General features: G+C 35.2%; 1 protein-coding gene across 1 annotated transcript; it reads right to left on the bottom strand.

Moving 5' to 3' along the window:
• Positions 1-5,454: 5,454 nt before the first annotated feature.
• Positions 5,455-7,125, bottom strand: LOC148872217 (ubiquitin-conjugating enzyme E2 20-like). Its single transcript, XM_088972550.1, has 6 exons — positions 6,756-7,125; positions 6,432-6,459; positions 6,071-6,298; positions 5,910-5,973; positions 5,767-5,826; positions 5,455-5,663 (listed from the first exon to the last, which is right to left on the bottom strand). Exons 1-6 carry the CDS (start codon positions 6,872-6,874, stop codon positions 5,620-5,622), a joined length of 543 nt encoding a protein of 180 aa, XP_088828676.1. The 5' UTR covers positions 6,875-7,125; the 3' UTR covers positions 5,455-5,619.
• Positions 7,126-15,966: the final 8,841 nt, after the last annotated feature.

The following is a 15,966-nucleotide window of genomic DNA, read 5'->3' as shown; positions in this document are numbered from 1 at the left end:
TAGATGCATACAAGCCCTTTTATCTAGATAAAACTTATATGCATCATATATTATTACATATACATCTATTTATGTGTATTCATATGTGTGTACATACTTATGAGTGCATACACATAGATAAGTACATGCATATTCACACATATTTGGTTCACTTACATAATTTTTTCTTCAAGAAGGTAAATTGTGCATTTTATTACTTCACAAAAACTATGGGAATGTACATCATGAGAATGTAAAGTAATGTGAGACATAGTTGGAAGAAATGAAGAGAATAAAGTTGATGGAAAACAGTTTAAGGAAAGGAGAGAATAGGTTACATGATTCCTATTCCTCTTTATTTACTCAAAAACATATATTTAAATTATAAAATATACTCCTGTTAAGGTGTTTTATATTACTATACTTGTAGTCTCAAATGCATCATGCAACTCTCCCCCTTAGGTTGGAGCATAATTGTCATATATACCCAACTTGCTGGGAATAGTAAGCAGATTGGACTTTACAATCACCTTGGTTATATTTGGTAACTGATCCTCCGTAGGCTATGTGACATTCCTATCCACTTCAATGTGTTCAGTTCTCTCTTTTTTGAATTGGATTGTGGGCAACACTCAAGTTTGTGGAGAAATGCCTTCAAGCAGAGAAACTCACAGGTCCATGTACTTTACCTTAAAAGTAGATATAACCACCACGAATTGTTTGTTACTCTTCTAGAGGCTAGATTTCCTTCCACTGATGTAGAATGCCTAGAGGTTGACCTTTTGTTAGTAACTAAGCCTCCTCAATCTAATATGAATTGGCCTCAGCATTCATGTGTCTATTCTTTCAAAATATTGAGATGACTAGACTTTGGAGGACAACTTAATTGGATAACTGCTTCAATGTCATATGAAATATCTGGTTTGGATCGAGATAGATTTGCTTCTGTACCATGTGTTGAAACATACTGATATCCTGTAGTGCTCACCTTATTGATCATTCAATTTCAGATACTTTTTTTCCCATAGTGTATCTTCTATCTTGGAAACAAATTTCCTGTGTTTTTTTTTTAACTGTTTTTAAGAAGATCAAGGGTGTATTTATGCTGAACAACGAAAACACCTCCCTTAGACCTTGCCACCTCAATATCAATAAAAAGTACCTAAGGCCTAGTGCAATTTCATTTGCACTTAAATGAAGTATGGGAGTCCAAATGAGCTTGATTGAAAATTCTAGTTTACTTTTGTTTCAAGTTTTACTGTGTTTCCTTTTTTTTTTCATATATAAATGAAATACAATAAGATCTGTACCAAAGTTAAGTAAAACCTGGAGTAAAAGTGAACCAGAATTTTCACTCCTATTTATTTGTACTAGTGCAAATAAAGTTGCATTGAGCCTAGTGTTGTTAATCCTTTTTGCACTTTGCTTAGTATGTTAGTAGTAGCTGTTGGAGTCTACTATAAGTGTATATAAAATTTCTATACAATCTCTGCATGTGTATATGTTATTGGGGTATGGTATTAGAAGATTTACAGAATGAAGGAAGCTTGTGGAATGACAGTTTGGAGAATAGAAATGGAGGTTAATGGATTGATGTGGGTGGAGGAATGTCATAGAACTGAATGCCTAACGAGTGCAATTTGGGTAAGCCTAGGTTAGGCATATGTTAAAATTTTGAAAGGGCTTGGTCTGAGGGCCTGGTTCTAATTTAGTTGAGTTTCTTTAAATTGGGTAACCAATTTGTTGGACCCCTTTGAATGAGTTGCGTAATGACTAAGAGAATGAGTTTTGTAACCATTCCCCCATAACCAAATTCTCTCTTTCAACCCCTTGCCTTGCTAACCATCTGCCAGCCCATTGTAGTTCTATAAGTCCACTGAACAGCAACAAACCTGTCCCTTTTTAGTTCAGGAATCTCCCTCATGATGTGTCTATACTACCAAGGACATCTTCATTACAAACCCACTCTACCACCACTCTAAAATCCCCTTCAATGATGATATTGGTTAGTTTGGTTCTCTTGGCCAGCTTCAACCCTTGTAATACTGCTAGGATTTCAATTCTATCTGCATCCCCTATCTGTACTGACATTTGTAGGATCCACTTAGAAAGACATAGATAATAGAATTTTTTATGCTTAGGAATGCTCTAGCCAAATTTTCAAGGATGATTTAACACCTCAATTCGTTAACATGTTCCATTCTATGCATGTAATTCATTTTATAAATTGTTTATTATTTGCATTTTTTTTAATTGTCATCAGTTGCAAAATTTTGATCTTATAAATAATTTAAATCGACATTCTCTTGCAGCTCAAGTGTCAAACATCCAAGTTGGCCAAAGTCAACCCTTACAAAGTGAGAAAACAATATTCTTTTAAATATTTTCACTTCATTTTACTTGATCTTGTATTTTAAGCATTGACCAATTTTTTTACTGATAAACATAATCCATTCCTTAACAGTTTATATGGTATGATTTGCAGGTTCAACCATTATGTTAAATGTATTTGCATTGGAAGACATGTTACATTATCTTGGAAATTGGATTTTTTTTTTAATTCCTTGTACTTTTATACACCAATTGGATATTGTATTTAAACAATTTGTTTTGGATATTATAATAATAAATAATTCAATTAATAGAATTTTGTTTTAATTACATTTTTTATTTTATTTTTGTTATGTATCGTTGAATCAATTGTCATGAGATTTGTATTAAACACGTATTAAATTGAGATTTGTCATAAGCCGGTAGCTTAGACCGCCACCTAAGAAGGCAACTAGAGTTTTCACTGGCCTAAGGCAGCGGTCAAATAGAACCTAAGCTGGTGGTTCAGACCGTGACCTAAAAGGGTAGGTAGAATTGATTGACCTAAGGCGACGGTCAAAGCCATCACCTTTATTAATGCTAAGCTGGCGGTTCTAACGTACTGCCGCTTTAGAGTTAATCGAACCATTTCGGACCAACCTTCAAAGGTGATGGTCTTTTATGTCTAAGCCGATAGAGGTTTAGGGGGCGGACTGAAGATCGCCAGCTTAGACCGATTTTCTTGTAGTGTTTTTTGGGTTTTGAGATCATTTAATATAAAAATTGAATAAAAATAAAAAATCTTCTTGCCCAACTTCTTGGTCAGGCTTTAGTACAAGGTTGGTCTTAGGCTCAAGATCAATGCCCGATGATTGGGTTGAGCTTAGGTTGACGCCTAAACATTCTTTATTAATATAGAGGTAAAGCCTGTCTTGAACTTGACCAGTAAGCAAATCTAGTGGTGGGTGAGTTCAATCACCTTAATCAAAATCAATTAACCCATTAACAAGCATCATCCTAAAAGCAATATATATAATATACATAATAATATTAATTATATACATATTAATTATATACGTATATATATATATACATAATCAGTTTCAATTGTGTATATGAAACATCATCCTAAAAATAATAATGCATTTTTTGGTAAGAATTAGGGGTGTCCACGGTTCGGTTAACCGAACCATGGGCATATTTTGCAAACCGAATCGGTGGTACCGATTTTTCCACTTCTCCAAACTGAAACCGAATTGGTATCATCGATTAACTGGTCCACCGGTTTTAGTTTTTGATTGATTCGGTTCTTTTGTTTTTCATTTTTTATATAAATATGTGTATAATATTATATTATAAATAATAAATGATGTATAATATATTATAAATATTTTAAAAATATATAATATATATAATATATTTATAAATATAATATAAGTATATATTCATATATAATGAATATATATTTATATAATATATAAAAAAATATGTGACATATATTAAAAATATATATAAAATATACATATAAAATGTATATACTGGTCGGTTCAATTAACCGCCAGTTTTTTTGTAGGTTAATCAAAAACTGAACCATTCTCGATTCTGTTTGGTTTTTCAGTTTTTTGGTTTTTCATGGACATCCTAGTAAAAATAATAGTATAAGGCACCTTTGGCCCCTTGGTAATGCATATATTGAGCACAAAGTTGTGACATGATCTATAGAAGTTGGTATAAGAGTTTAAAAAATGAATAAAAACAACCAATTTCTTGAAATTGATATCAGTTCACCAATTGGGTTGCCCAATTATGGCAAATTTTTCTAATTGCCCAGTTTTTGGAGTCTAACTAGCAAATTGGTTAGTGGACTGACTCAGTTTTTTTTGTTAAACCAGCTAATCGTTATAGTTCTCTATTGATATTTTAGGATTGAAATATTTGTATATTTTGGCTTAATTGAGTAAAAGTAGATGCAAACAACTGAATCATCCAAAAAGCACCAACCATGGTGGTGTTTGGTGAATCTTTTCAGTGCATCTCAAAAAGCTTAAAAGACCAAAAAATGGTCTTTTCCCATTCGGCATCACATAAACTGAAAGATCCAAAGATGAGCATGTGAGAAAGACTATAAAATGAGAAAAGTCGGAAGCTTCAAATGAAGCTACCAGTCTTTTCACACTGAAAATAACCTTCTTGGTTGCTTTTAATAGTCTGGTAGACCACGACGTAAGCCAAACATTCTTGGTCTTTAAAAGACAAGACCCCAAAACTCAGTGCATTTTCTCATCTATTGGGCTGTTGAAATCTATCTAGAAGGACTTGCCAAACAACCCCATATTTTTTTATTAAGCACCCCGATTGCAAAGCAAGTGTAGCTTACCTTGGATAAAATGATCCCTAAACCGAATGAGAATGAGAGTTTGTTGGAATGGTGTAATAGAAGTAAGAAGATTTAAATCTTCAAACTCCTTAACATTTGATGTATATAGGCATGATGTTGTAGCATATATGGAAAAGTAGAAATAATAGGATCTTTCAAAACTCTTGGTGGCCGCCACCAAAGTTAATTGATAAGCAAGTGACCTATCAGATTATATTAGAGTTGAAATGGAAAGAACCAAGACAAGATGAGATCAACATAAATTTTAATGCTTCTAGGAGTAATGGGAATTGTTCTATTGGAGTGGTTGCTAGGGAGAGTAGAGGCCAGGTGGCATACTTTGTAGCAAAGATATAAAAGTTCATGCTCCATAAAATCAGAAGTATCAGAAGTTCAGAGGGTTGGTATTGAGAGGTTAGGTAAAGCAGGGTCTAGAATTTATAAAACCCTTCCCAAACTGAGATTGGCACACAACTATACAAGTACAGAAATATTCTCTCAATACATGGCAGTAGAGGTTGCTTGAATGGGCTTTGCCCTGACTGAAGCCGAACTCTCCCAAACTCGCACCGTTGCCACCCAGAGAGAATGCCTTTAATTCCAAATTGGACAAATTTCGAGCAAGGGAGCCACCCCCAAACTTTAAATATAAATTGATGACAACAATCTCTTTAGCAAGGGAACCCCCAAACTTTATATAAACTGATGACATCTATGAGAGAGAGAGAGAGAGAGAGAGAGAGAGAGAGAGAGAGTAAAAAATGCCTTTTAAATCCAAATTGGACAAATTTCACGAAGCAAGGGAGCCACCCCCAAACTTTTAAAATATAAATTGGTGACAACAATCGCTTTGTGAGAGAAAAGAAAGAACCTAGACAAACTAAAACAAAGTCTCATTTATCCCTTCAAATGAATACATTGTACACTCAACTGGGAAAATTTGGAAACTCAAATTAAGCAGCAGGTTTGTATAATTTCTCTACCATTTTTCTGTATTCTGCAAAACAGACAAGAAATACAAGTAAAGACGCTAGATTATTTTTCATAGAAAAGGAATGAAAACCCATTATTTGCCCACCCCCTTAAATTAACGTTTATACCTTCTTGGTTGCTCCAAAGTGCAGCTGCTTGGGTATTCAGAGGTGAACTTATATTTGGTTCTGAACCAACAAAGTAATAACATAAATTCAGCACAAATGAAATTCTAATTTGAACAAGATTCATATTAAAATGCGACAATTACCTCCAAGTAGACTCTGGATTGAAAGCAGAATGGTCCTCACATCATATGCAGATGACCATTTATCCTGTTATCCCCAAAAATTGTTAGATTAAAATCACTAAAAAAAATCAATTTAAGCAAAAAAGCTCGTTTGTTACAGACTGAAATGTTTCCATAGGTACCTGAAGGATGTCCAAGCAAATGTTTCCATAAACGTCCACATTAGGATGGAAGCAACTGGTTTCAAATTTAACCTTTGGAGGCTTGAAAGGGTAATCAGCAGGAAAGGAGAGGGAGAGCTTGTACTCTGTGCCTTCAAAAACAGTATCTTTGCTTCCACAGATGGTTCCTTTCCAACAGAATATGTTGTCTTCCTCTGGAAAAGCAGATATACCAGGATCTCCACTCATCTGAGTAAAATTTAATACACAGAATGGTCAAAATCCAGTATTAGATGAAAGCTAAATTATAGAAGTCGATGAAGAAAACAGAAAAAGATTTTTAGGGCTTTGAAATTGTAAAAATCCTGGTTCATATTCTTACCATTAGGGCCATCAGTTCGGACTGCAATCTGTTCCCATGAATCAACAAAAAGAACAGAAAGAAACCAACGTCAGAAATTTAAATAAAAGGAACGCAACTGAATATCAAATCCGAAATTTAAGAAGATTCAAATCAACTTAGACTCCCCATAAGGGCTAAGAAAATATTGTGTAGCGAGAAGGGAGAAATAAAAGAGTACCATAACAATATGAATTATGCTGAAGGAGTGAAAGAAACCCTAATTAGAGACGCCACAATATTGAAACCTCAAAGATACACGAAAAACAACCCGATCAAGAGAACACGATTAGGAATACGATGTACCTCTTCAAAACAGACTGGGTGTCAACGCTCTTGGCAACGGGAACCGGCTGTTTCGAGGAGGGGAGGGGAGGAGCGATTGCAGGAGAATTATTTGTGTAGCCCTGAGTTTCGGTAGTCATCTTCACCTTATTATACGGACGGAGAAATAGAGATCGAGAAATCAATACAAGATTCCGAGAGAAGAAGACAACGATGAGGGTCTAGATCTTCTTCCTCGGAGAATATCGAGAGAGAATATCGAGCGAGCGAGCGAGCGAGCGCGCGCGCGCGCGAGAGAGAGAGAGAGAGAGAGAGGAACAAGAGAGCAAGAGATCTGAGAGTATTTAAAAAAGGTATTCGTCAGGAAAAGGAAATCGACGTATAATGATCATCGGTATTCGAAATTTTTGAACGTTAAGGCATGGGCATGAACTGACTGGTTGTCCTCACAACGGCTAGTTGGTAGTTTCCCAACTTACCCTTTCAAAAATGGAAAGTTCCTCCCGTCTCTTTCGCGTTGGGGGAGATGCAAAGTGGGCCGGCCCGACCGTGTGTGGCATGGGCCAGCAGGACACGAATCGGGCCTTGTCAGACCCGGTCTATACCACTGTGGCATTCGGGATTGGATTTTGAGGCCTGCGGGGCCAATACGATACAATACGAAGAAGTGGGTTGTGCTAAGACGACCCGCAGCCCAGCAAGGCACAATGGCGAATAAATCGAAAATTTAAAATCGAAATAAAAAAAATGAAAACTAAAATAACCGAAATCGAAAATTTTGGTTCATTTTGATTAAAAATCGAAATAAAAAAAATGAAAACCAAAATAACCGAAATCAAAATTTTTTGTTCATTTTGATTAAAAATCGAATTTAATTAATATATAAATATTGTAACCTATAATATATATTATAGATTATAGATTATATATTATATGTTATATATTATATGTTATATATTGTATTTTAAATAATATATAATGAATTTTAATTTTTGAATTTCTAACTTCCAAAACTGAAACCAAAATTTTCGATTTGATATTTCTGTTTTAATTCAATAATGATCACCGTCAGGCAGGAAAGCCTCGAACCCAACTTGATTTCTTTTCATTTCTATTTTTCTTCCCTCTCTCTATCTTCCCTCTCTCTTTCTCTCTCTTTCTTCCTACTTTTCTTCTTATTCTTCTTCCCCCCATCGACCTCATTACCCCTGTTTCAGTGTAATACCACATCGGCGCCGCTGCGACTTCTACTCACCGGTCAATTCAGTCTTCTTCTCTAAAGGTATTGTCAGTCGAGAACCGCCTCTACAAATGCCCAAACTGCCACCACAAGTGCCCGAATCTCCACCACTCTCTCTCACAGGAGGGGGGCGAGGCATTGTACTTGAAGCTGTACAAAGCGACAGAGATGGTGAAGCTTAGTATGATACAACTGTTATTCAAAAGAAACTCTTCAACTTAACCAAATCGGTCGCTCCTTCCTCCTTGTTAACTTTATTGATACCTCACCATTGCCGCTACAACTATCTCTGACCCTCCCATCTACAACCGTTGCTGCTTCAAGAATTTGCGAAATGCCTCCTAGTTCATTGCACAGAGTGAAGTGGGACCTCGTAGGCGGTGACGATGGTGTTGATCTTGTTGATAGGAGGAATCGGAGGTGGAGAATGAAAACACTGATAATGGCGATAAAGGATTATTTGTTCATTTGTCGTTGATGCCACGGTACTTGTAAGCTTAATGGCTTGTGTGATGTTACTGACAAAAGCTTTCAAAGAAGGGCTCCTATAGAAATTGCAGAGTCAAAGTCAGAATTGGAGTCAAAGGCAAAGACGAAGACGAAGTTGGAGCTGGAGACGTAGATGAAGACGGAATCAGAATTGAAATTAGAGACAGAGTTGGAGCAGGAGACGGAGACGTAAACGAAGACGGAATCAGAATTGAAATCAAAGACAATCGGACAATGGAGTGGAACCATGAAAGGGTATTTTAGGAATTATAAAATATTTATCTGTCACCTGATGTTACATGTGAACAAAGTGAGATAGAAAATTAATGGTAAGGGAGGTCTTAGACAATTGACATAAAACTTGAGGGTACTTTAAGATAATATGTAAACGATAGGGGTATAGTTAGTCAATTTTCTAAACCTTAGGGGTAGTTTAAGAAAATTTTCCTTCAATTTTTTAGGATTTTTCCCTATATTTTGCATTTTGGTGGTGGTGGGGGGGGCAAAGAATAGCACAAATGCCTCCCAACAGCTATGCTATATAACAGAAAATTTGAGGGCAACTGAGTAAAATTATAATTAACTTTTTGAAAGATCAAAATGTTTATCTTAACAACAATGAAATGGATAGTTTTAAAGGCATTTTGGTTAATTAAATTATTTTTAACTCTTGTAGATACTCTTACCTTCCCTTGTTCTCATTACACCAATTTCTATCCTCTCACATACATACTCTCTTGTTCGGTAATCCCTAATTCTCAATTTTATTCAAGTTTCAACAAGAAAAATGTTGGAAGGGTTAGGATCCATTATATGGATTGTCGAACAATGTTAGATGGTTGGGTGAAATTTCAAAAATTTTTTATTCCTTCTAAAAATTGAATTCCCTATGTTTTGAAAAACTGCATTTTTTAAGATCAATCTTGCATTAAATCGGAGCAAATTTGAAATCAAACAAAGATCAAGATTTATACATGATACGGATACTACAAACGCAGACCCCAAGTTGGAAGTTCACGCCCAAATTAGTTCTAAAACTAGCCTCCACTGAATACGGCATAGTGTATACGTGAAGCGGATTCAACAACATAGTTTTCAACAAAACTTTAACCCAACTGCTTGGATCAAATTGGGGAAGGTGAGCCTGAAATTCCTTTGAATTTTTCTTGCAAATATCAAAAGAAAATGGATCTCTATCATTTATTGAAAGCTTAGGTCGTGATATGGTTTTTGGAAGACAAAAGAGAACAAGAGAGAATTGTCTTTTAGTCCGGTTTGCCTTCTTCTTCTTTTATCTCCTTATGGAGCACTCTCCTAATCAAATTAAGAGATTATCCAAATTTAATATGAATTTAAACTCTATTAAGAGATAAGCATTATCCTCTTAAGAGGATGGGTGCTCCATACTCATTTCCAAACCCAAATTTGAACTAGAGCACATGACAACTTAAGTTGTCATATGAGAGCTTACTTGATCTTATTAATTATGGGCCTTAGGCCCATTTTCTTCAAAGGCTGATGACCCAAGATGTTTAATGGCCAACTTAGGCCTAATTTTTATGGCGTGGGATCCTACAATGACCTCATATAAATCCTAGCTCAGCCTCTATGAAAAGGATTATCCGAATTTATTGCTAAATGTAGTGAACCCCTGAGCACATCAATATGGGCTCAATATGTGCCCAACATTTACACCTAAATGATCATTGAATTCGGCCATTCTATGAAGACCCAAGGATAATGGACTTAAGTAAGATAAAGTCCATCAGGTAATCAACCCTGTAATGGTCTATTACACTTAATCTCTCGACCCATAATAATTACAATACTGTCCGATAGGGAATGACCTCTCCCCTGGCTACGATGTATAGTGTCACACTCTCTACTTGAATGGATACCAAATTAAAACCTTTTGCAAACATTTTCATAAAACAATATATATATATATATATATATATATATACACATTAGAGAGGTTGATCCTATAATTATGATCACCCACTCATATGATTTCTCAAATTGCCCCAATATACCTAGGTTTTGACCCTTAATGGATCTCACTGATTGGTATATCAAAGACACCCGAACCCGACACCTACTGTACTATCATAATCGGGTCTAACCCTAGCAGCTGAAACAAGTTGCCCCAACTTCTTTGGTAGCACATCAATGTTAGCATTGGCAGGATAAACTCCCAAGTCTATCCAATGGCTGGGAACCTTTTAAACTAACGTGAGTCTCATAAGTATCCAGTTTAAGGAGTAATTACATAAAAACATACCAATATCAACATGAAACAATAATGTAATTTTATTCATTTATAATAAATGTATTTATACATCAATCTAATTGGAGCTAAGGGTATATACTGTCTAACATATGCCATTTGCACTTAAGTCCAATCGGGTACAAGCCTTAGTCCGATATTATCCACGTCTTTCTCAAATACTTTTTGTGTCAATGGCTTAGTCAATGGGTCTGCCACATTCTCCATTGATGCTACCTTTTGAATCTGGATGTCCCCTCTACTAACAATCTCTCGTAGATCTAGTGTTGTCACACAATAGTGGAATGGGTGATATGGTAGGATTCCAAAATTCAGGATGAATTTCTTCATCCATACTATTTATTAGGCAACCTCACTTATGACAATGTGCTTGGCCTTTGTTGTGGACTATTTTTCTCACTACATAAGGTCCCAACGTATCCAAATATAAACTTTTTGTCATCTAGGTCAGCCTAGAATTTGACATTAGTATAACCAACCATATGTAGTAAACTACCATTGAAGACGAGACACTAGTCTTTAGTCCTTCATAGGTACTTTAGTATGTTTTTTGCAGTAGTCCAATGCTCTTGTCCTATATATGATTGGTATCTACTTATAACCCTAACGACCTAAGCAATGTCTGGCTAATTACATAGCATAGCATACATGGTGCTCCCTACGGCCGAGGCATAGGGAACCTTTCTCATGTCCTCAATCTTCTTAAGAGTCTTAGGTGACATTCCTTTGGAGAGAGCGACTCCATGCCTAAAAGGAACAAATCCTTTCTTGGAGTTTTGCATGTTGTATTTGTTGACGATCTTGTCAACGTAAGTAGATTGGGATAACCCAATTATCCTCTTCGATCTATCTCTATAGAGTCGAAATCCCAAGATATAAGAGACTTCTCCAAGATCTTTCATGGAGAATTGCTACAAAACCATACCTTCACCGTAGTCAACATTCCTACATCATTCCCAATAAGTAGAATGTTATCAAACAAAGAATCATAAATGTAACCTTATCTCCCACTATCTTTCTATAAACACAGGGTTCATCCAATTTTTGCTCAAAATCAAATTGTTTGACTATTGAGTCAAATCGGATATTCTAGGTTCTTGGAAGCTTGCTTATAAATGGATCTATTTAGCTTACACACCATGTGTTTCTAGCCCTTAGAAGCAAAGCCTTGCGGTTGTTGGATAAAGTTATCTTCAGTAAGATTTTCATTCAGGAACACGGTTTTAACCTCCATATGCCAAATATCATAGTCGTAGTGTTCAATTCTAGCTAATAGTACCCTTATGGATTTAAGCATGGCCACTTGTGAAAATGTCTCCTCGTAATCGATTTTTCTTTCTGAGTGTACCCTTTTGCTATAAACCGAGCTTTATAGGTCTCAACTTTTCCATCAGGGCCATTTTTCTCTTATAGATCCACTTACTTCACCCTAGGGGGAAGGTCTATGAGAATCCAAACTATGCTGGTTTTCATCAAGTCCATCTCAACTTTCATAGACTATTTATCACTATTCGTAGTTTTTATCAAGTAACTTTCTTGATCATAGATGTAACGTACTAGAGGTCTATAAACCTAGGTAGATCTTTTAAGCTAGATATTATTATTAGGAATCTATGGGATATCTCCTACTACTTCTGATCTCTCTTCATCAAGAATAATTTTCTGATGATGATTGTGCAAAATGTAGTTCTCATCCAAGAAGTAGGCATTTCGACTAACGAATACATTTTGTTCTCATGGGTCATAGAAGAGATAACCTATAGAGTCCTTGGGGTAGCCTATAAATAGGCAATGACTGATTTTGATTTCCAATTTGTTCGCACTTGTCTTTGTGATGTATGTTGGACAACCCCATATATTCAAGTGCCTTACACTTTGTTTCCTACTGGTCCATAGCTTGAAAGGAGTCTTAGGAATTAACTTGGTTGGAACCTAGTTCAGCATGTAAATTGCAGTCTCCAATGCTTGTCTCTAAAAGATTATGGGTAACTTTGAATGGACGAGGAGTGATCGGACCATAAGTAATAAAGTCTATTTCTTCTCTTTAACACACCATTTAATTGTGGTGTAGCTGGAGGAGAAAAATGTTATATAATGTCATTGTCCTTTAAGTAGTATTTGAATTCGTTGGAGAGATTTTCACCTCATCGATTTGATCAAAGGCTTTAATTTGTCTCCTAACTTTTTATCGACTTTTTGTCTAAACTCCTTGAACTTTTTAAAAGATTCAAACTTGTATCTCATTAGGTACACGTAACCATACTAAGAATAATCTTCGTTGAAATTTATAAAATTACAATGTTGGTTTTGTGTTATAATATTCATGGGACCACATACATCAGTATGTATAAGGTCAAGTGTGCCCATACTTCTTTCAAGTTTACTTATAAATGGCCTTTTTGCTATCTTGCCTTAATGGCAAGGTTCACAATTGGTAGATCTTCTGTAGTAAGAAAATTTAGAGGACCATCCTTCACCAATCTTGTAATACGTTCTTTATTAATATGATCAAATCGGTAATGCCACAAGCACGTGGGATTAATTGTATCGTGTGTTCTTTTCTTGGGGATATGCTCTGATATGGTTTCAGTCACATTTGTTTCTAGAGAATGATGGGGAATATAAAAACCATTCTCAAGTTCTCCATGAATAAGGAATTTGTTATTCAATTTAATTGCAATTTTATTACTAAATAAAATAGAATAATCATCCTTACATAATTTAGAAACTGAAATCAATTTTTTTCTAAGCTACGAAACATAAAGACAATATTTTAATGTAACAATTCATTCTTTAAAAACTAAATCTACTATTCCTATAGTAGTAGATGCAACAGTTGTAGTCGTCTTGAAGTAAAGCACAACCTCGTCATCATTTTGACTTTTGCTTTCCTTAAACCCCTACAATGTGTTACATGCATAATTAGAAGCCCTAGAGTCAATACACTAAGATGCAAAAGTGACCAATATATTGGTCTCTATTATAAGTGATTTGAAATTATCTTTTTTATTCTTGTGGGATTTCAAATATTGAGGGCAATTCCTCTTCTAGTGCTCAGTTTGCTTGCAGAAGTGACATTCATCAAATGACTTGCCTCTCTTCTGCTTCTTCTGTTTGCCTCATTTTTTTTTAGGCTTCTTCTTACCCTTCATTTTCTTCTTGCCAGATTTTCCACCTTTAACAAGCATGGCTGACTACCATCACAGCTTATCATTCTTAATCAGTTGTTCAACTCTTTGCAACATATTGCTGAGCTCCTGCAAGCTAATTTTTAGCTTGTTCATTTTGTAGTTCATGACAAATTGATTAAAGGATGAGGGTTGAGAGTTCAAGACGACATTAGTCTTGGTGCTATCATCAAGTTGGAAGCCAAGAGCCTTCAATTCATTTATATAACCTATCATCTACATGACATTGTCATGAACTGGTTGTCTCTTGGTCATCCTCATGGCCATCAATAGTTTGATGATCTTTTGCCTTATAGAATGATTCTGCTCCTCATACATGGTTTTAAGACTATCCAGGATATCATTGCAGATATCAATTTTGGAAAATGGTCTAGGTTTAGTGTTTCATCTAAACACACATTACATGTGCTTCAAGTCTAATCCTAGCAACTAAGACAAGTTGCCCCAACTATTTTGGTAGCACATTAGTGTCAGCGTTGGCTGGATAAACTCCCCAAGTCTATCCAATAGTTGAGAACATTCTAAATTAACTTGAGTCTCATAAGTGTCCAGTTTAAGCGGTAATTACACCTAAATATACTAATATCAACATGAAACAACAATGTACTTTTATTCATTTACAATAAATGTATCTGTACATCAATCTAATTGGATCTAAGTGCATACGTTGTCTAACAAAAAAAACTTGCCAAGTTAGAAATTTAGGAGGCTTAGAAACAAGTTGAAATTAAATTCGGATTTCGGATCAACAAACCGAGTAAGTGGTAATTAATTTTCATTTTTAGGATTCTAATATTTTAATTTTTTAAATGATTGTTTCCCTCAAAATCCCTTTCTCTACAACTTTAGCTTTAATTATGTCCAGTTACAATACAATAGCCCCAATATGAGTGTCTATGTGCTATTATTGTTGATGTAACCACCCCAACATGAGTGTTTCTAAAACATACTATTATATCATATGCTTAAAAAAATTTTATTCATATAAACAAAATTTAATTCCTACTTTGCCAAATCTTAATTCTAAAATTTCACTTACATATGATATTTGAACTCCCAAATATAATATTAGTTATATTTATGTCACAAGGCATTTTATTGATGAATCATGGATTTTACAAAAAATAAATTTTAAGTTTTACAAAACCTAAAGGGCCACATATTGGCCCTTCAACTGTTGCAAGTATTTTAAATACTTGTTTTGATATATCTAATAGTTAAAAGAAAGAAAACAAAACACAAGTAGGCATAGAGCCTAATCTAAAAGGACAATGTCTTGGGGTAGAGACCCCCATTGCAACAACTAAAAGGAGATGATTAATCCCCAAAGGCAAGGAGTCAAAAAACTTGAAGCTTTCTTTTAAGTTCCATGCTAAATTAGCCATGAAATTCACACATCGATTGGAATCTATGTAGCAGTGTTTGATTTGGGTCTCTTAGTCTCTTTGGAGTAAATTGTTCACATCCTCCTTTAGACTAGTTAAGCTCTAGGGTATGCTGTTAGTGTAATTGAGGAGTTAGGTTGTAGAAAGAGAGTTCAATTCCAAAATAACATTTCTATGTCCTAAATATCAAACTAGCTTGAGGCCTTCACAAATAGCCCAAAGTTCGGTCTTATCATTGATAGCACTGCTGATGTAGGCGATGTATTTGCCTTTCCACCTGCCCAAATGATCATGAAGAATTCCAATGGTCGATGCTCCACCATTGTTTCCTTTGGCAGCCCCATCAATGTTAAGTTTGACCCATTGAGCTTCTAAAGGTTTTCATATGATATCTTTCCAATTTTTTTTGGTAGCACTCTTCTTAACAGCATTATTAGAGTCTAAAGCAACAGCATAATTATCCACATATGAATTTTCTAGAGATAAAGAACTGGGGCTTGTAATTTTGTTATTGAAAATTTTCTGGTTTCTTGAATTCTATATTAGCCTGTTAACATAAGAGAAAATAGCAAGGTCCCTAGCTCTAAGCTGTTGGAGATTAGTGTTCAGCCATCTTTAAGGGGGTAACTCGTTCCAAATGTGT

The sequence above is a fragment of the Nelumbo lutea genome, chromosome 2 (genome assembly GCF_056320005.1).
Source record: "Nelumbo lutea isolate HS-2025 chromosome 2, American lotus-T2T, whole genome shotgun sequence".
NCBI classification, from domain to species: Eukaryota; Viridiplantae; Streptophyta; class Magnoliopsida; order Proteales; family Nelumbonaceae; genus Nelumbo; species Nelumbo lutea.
This window is presented reverse-complemented; position numbering and strand designations above follow the sequence as displayed.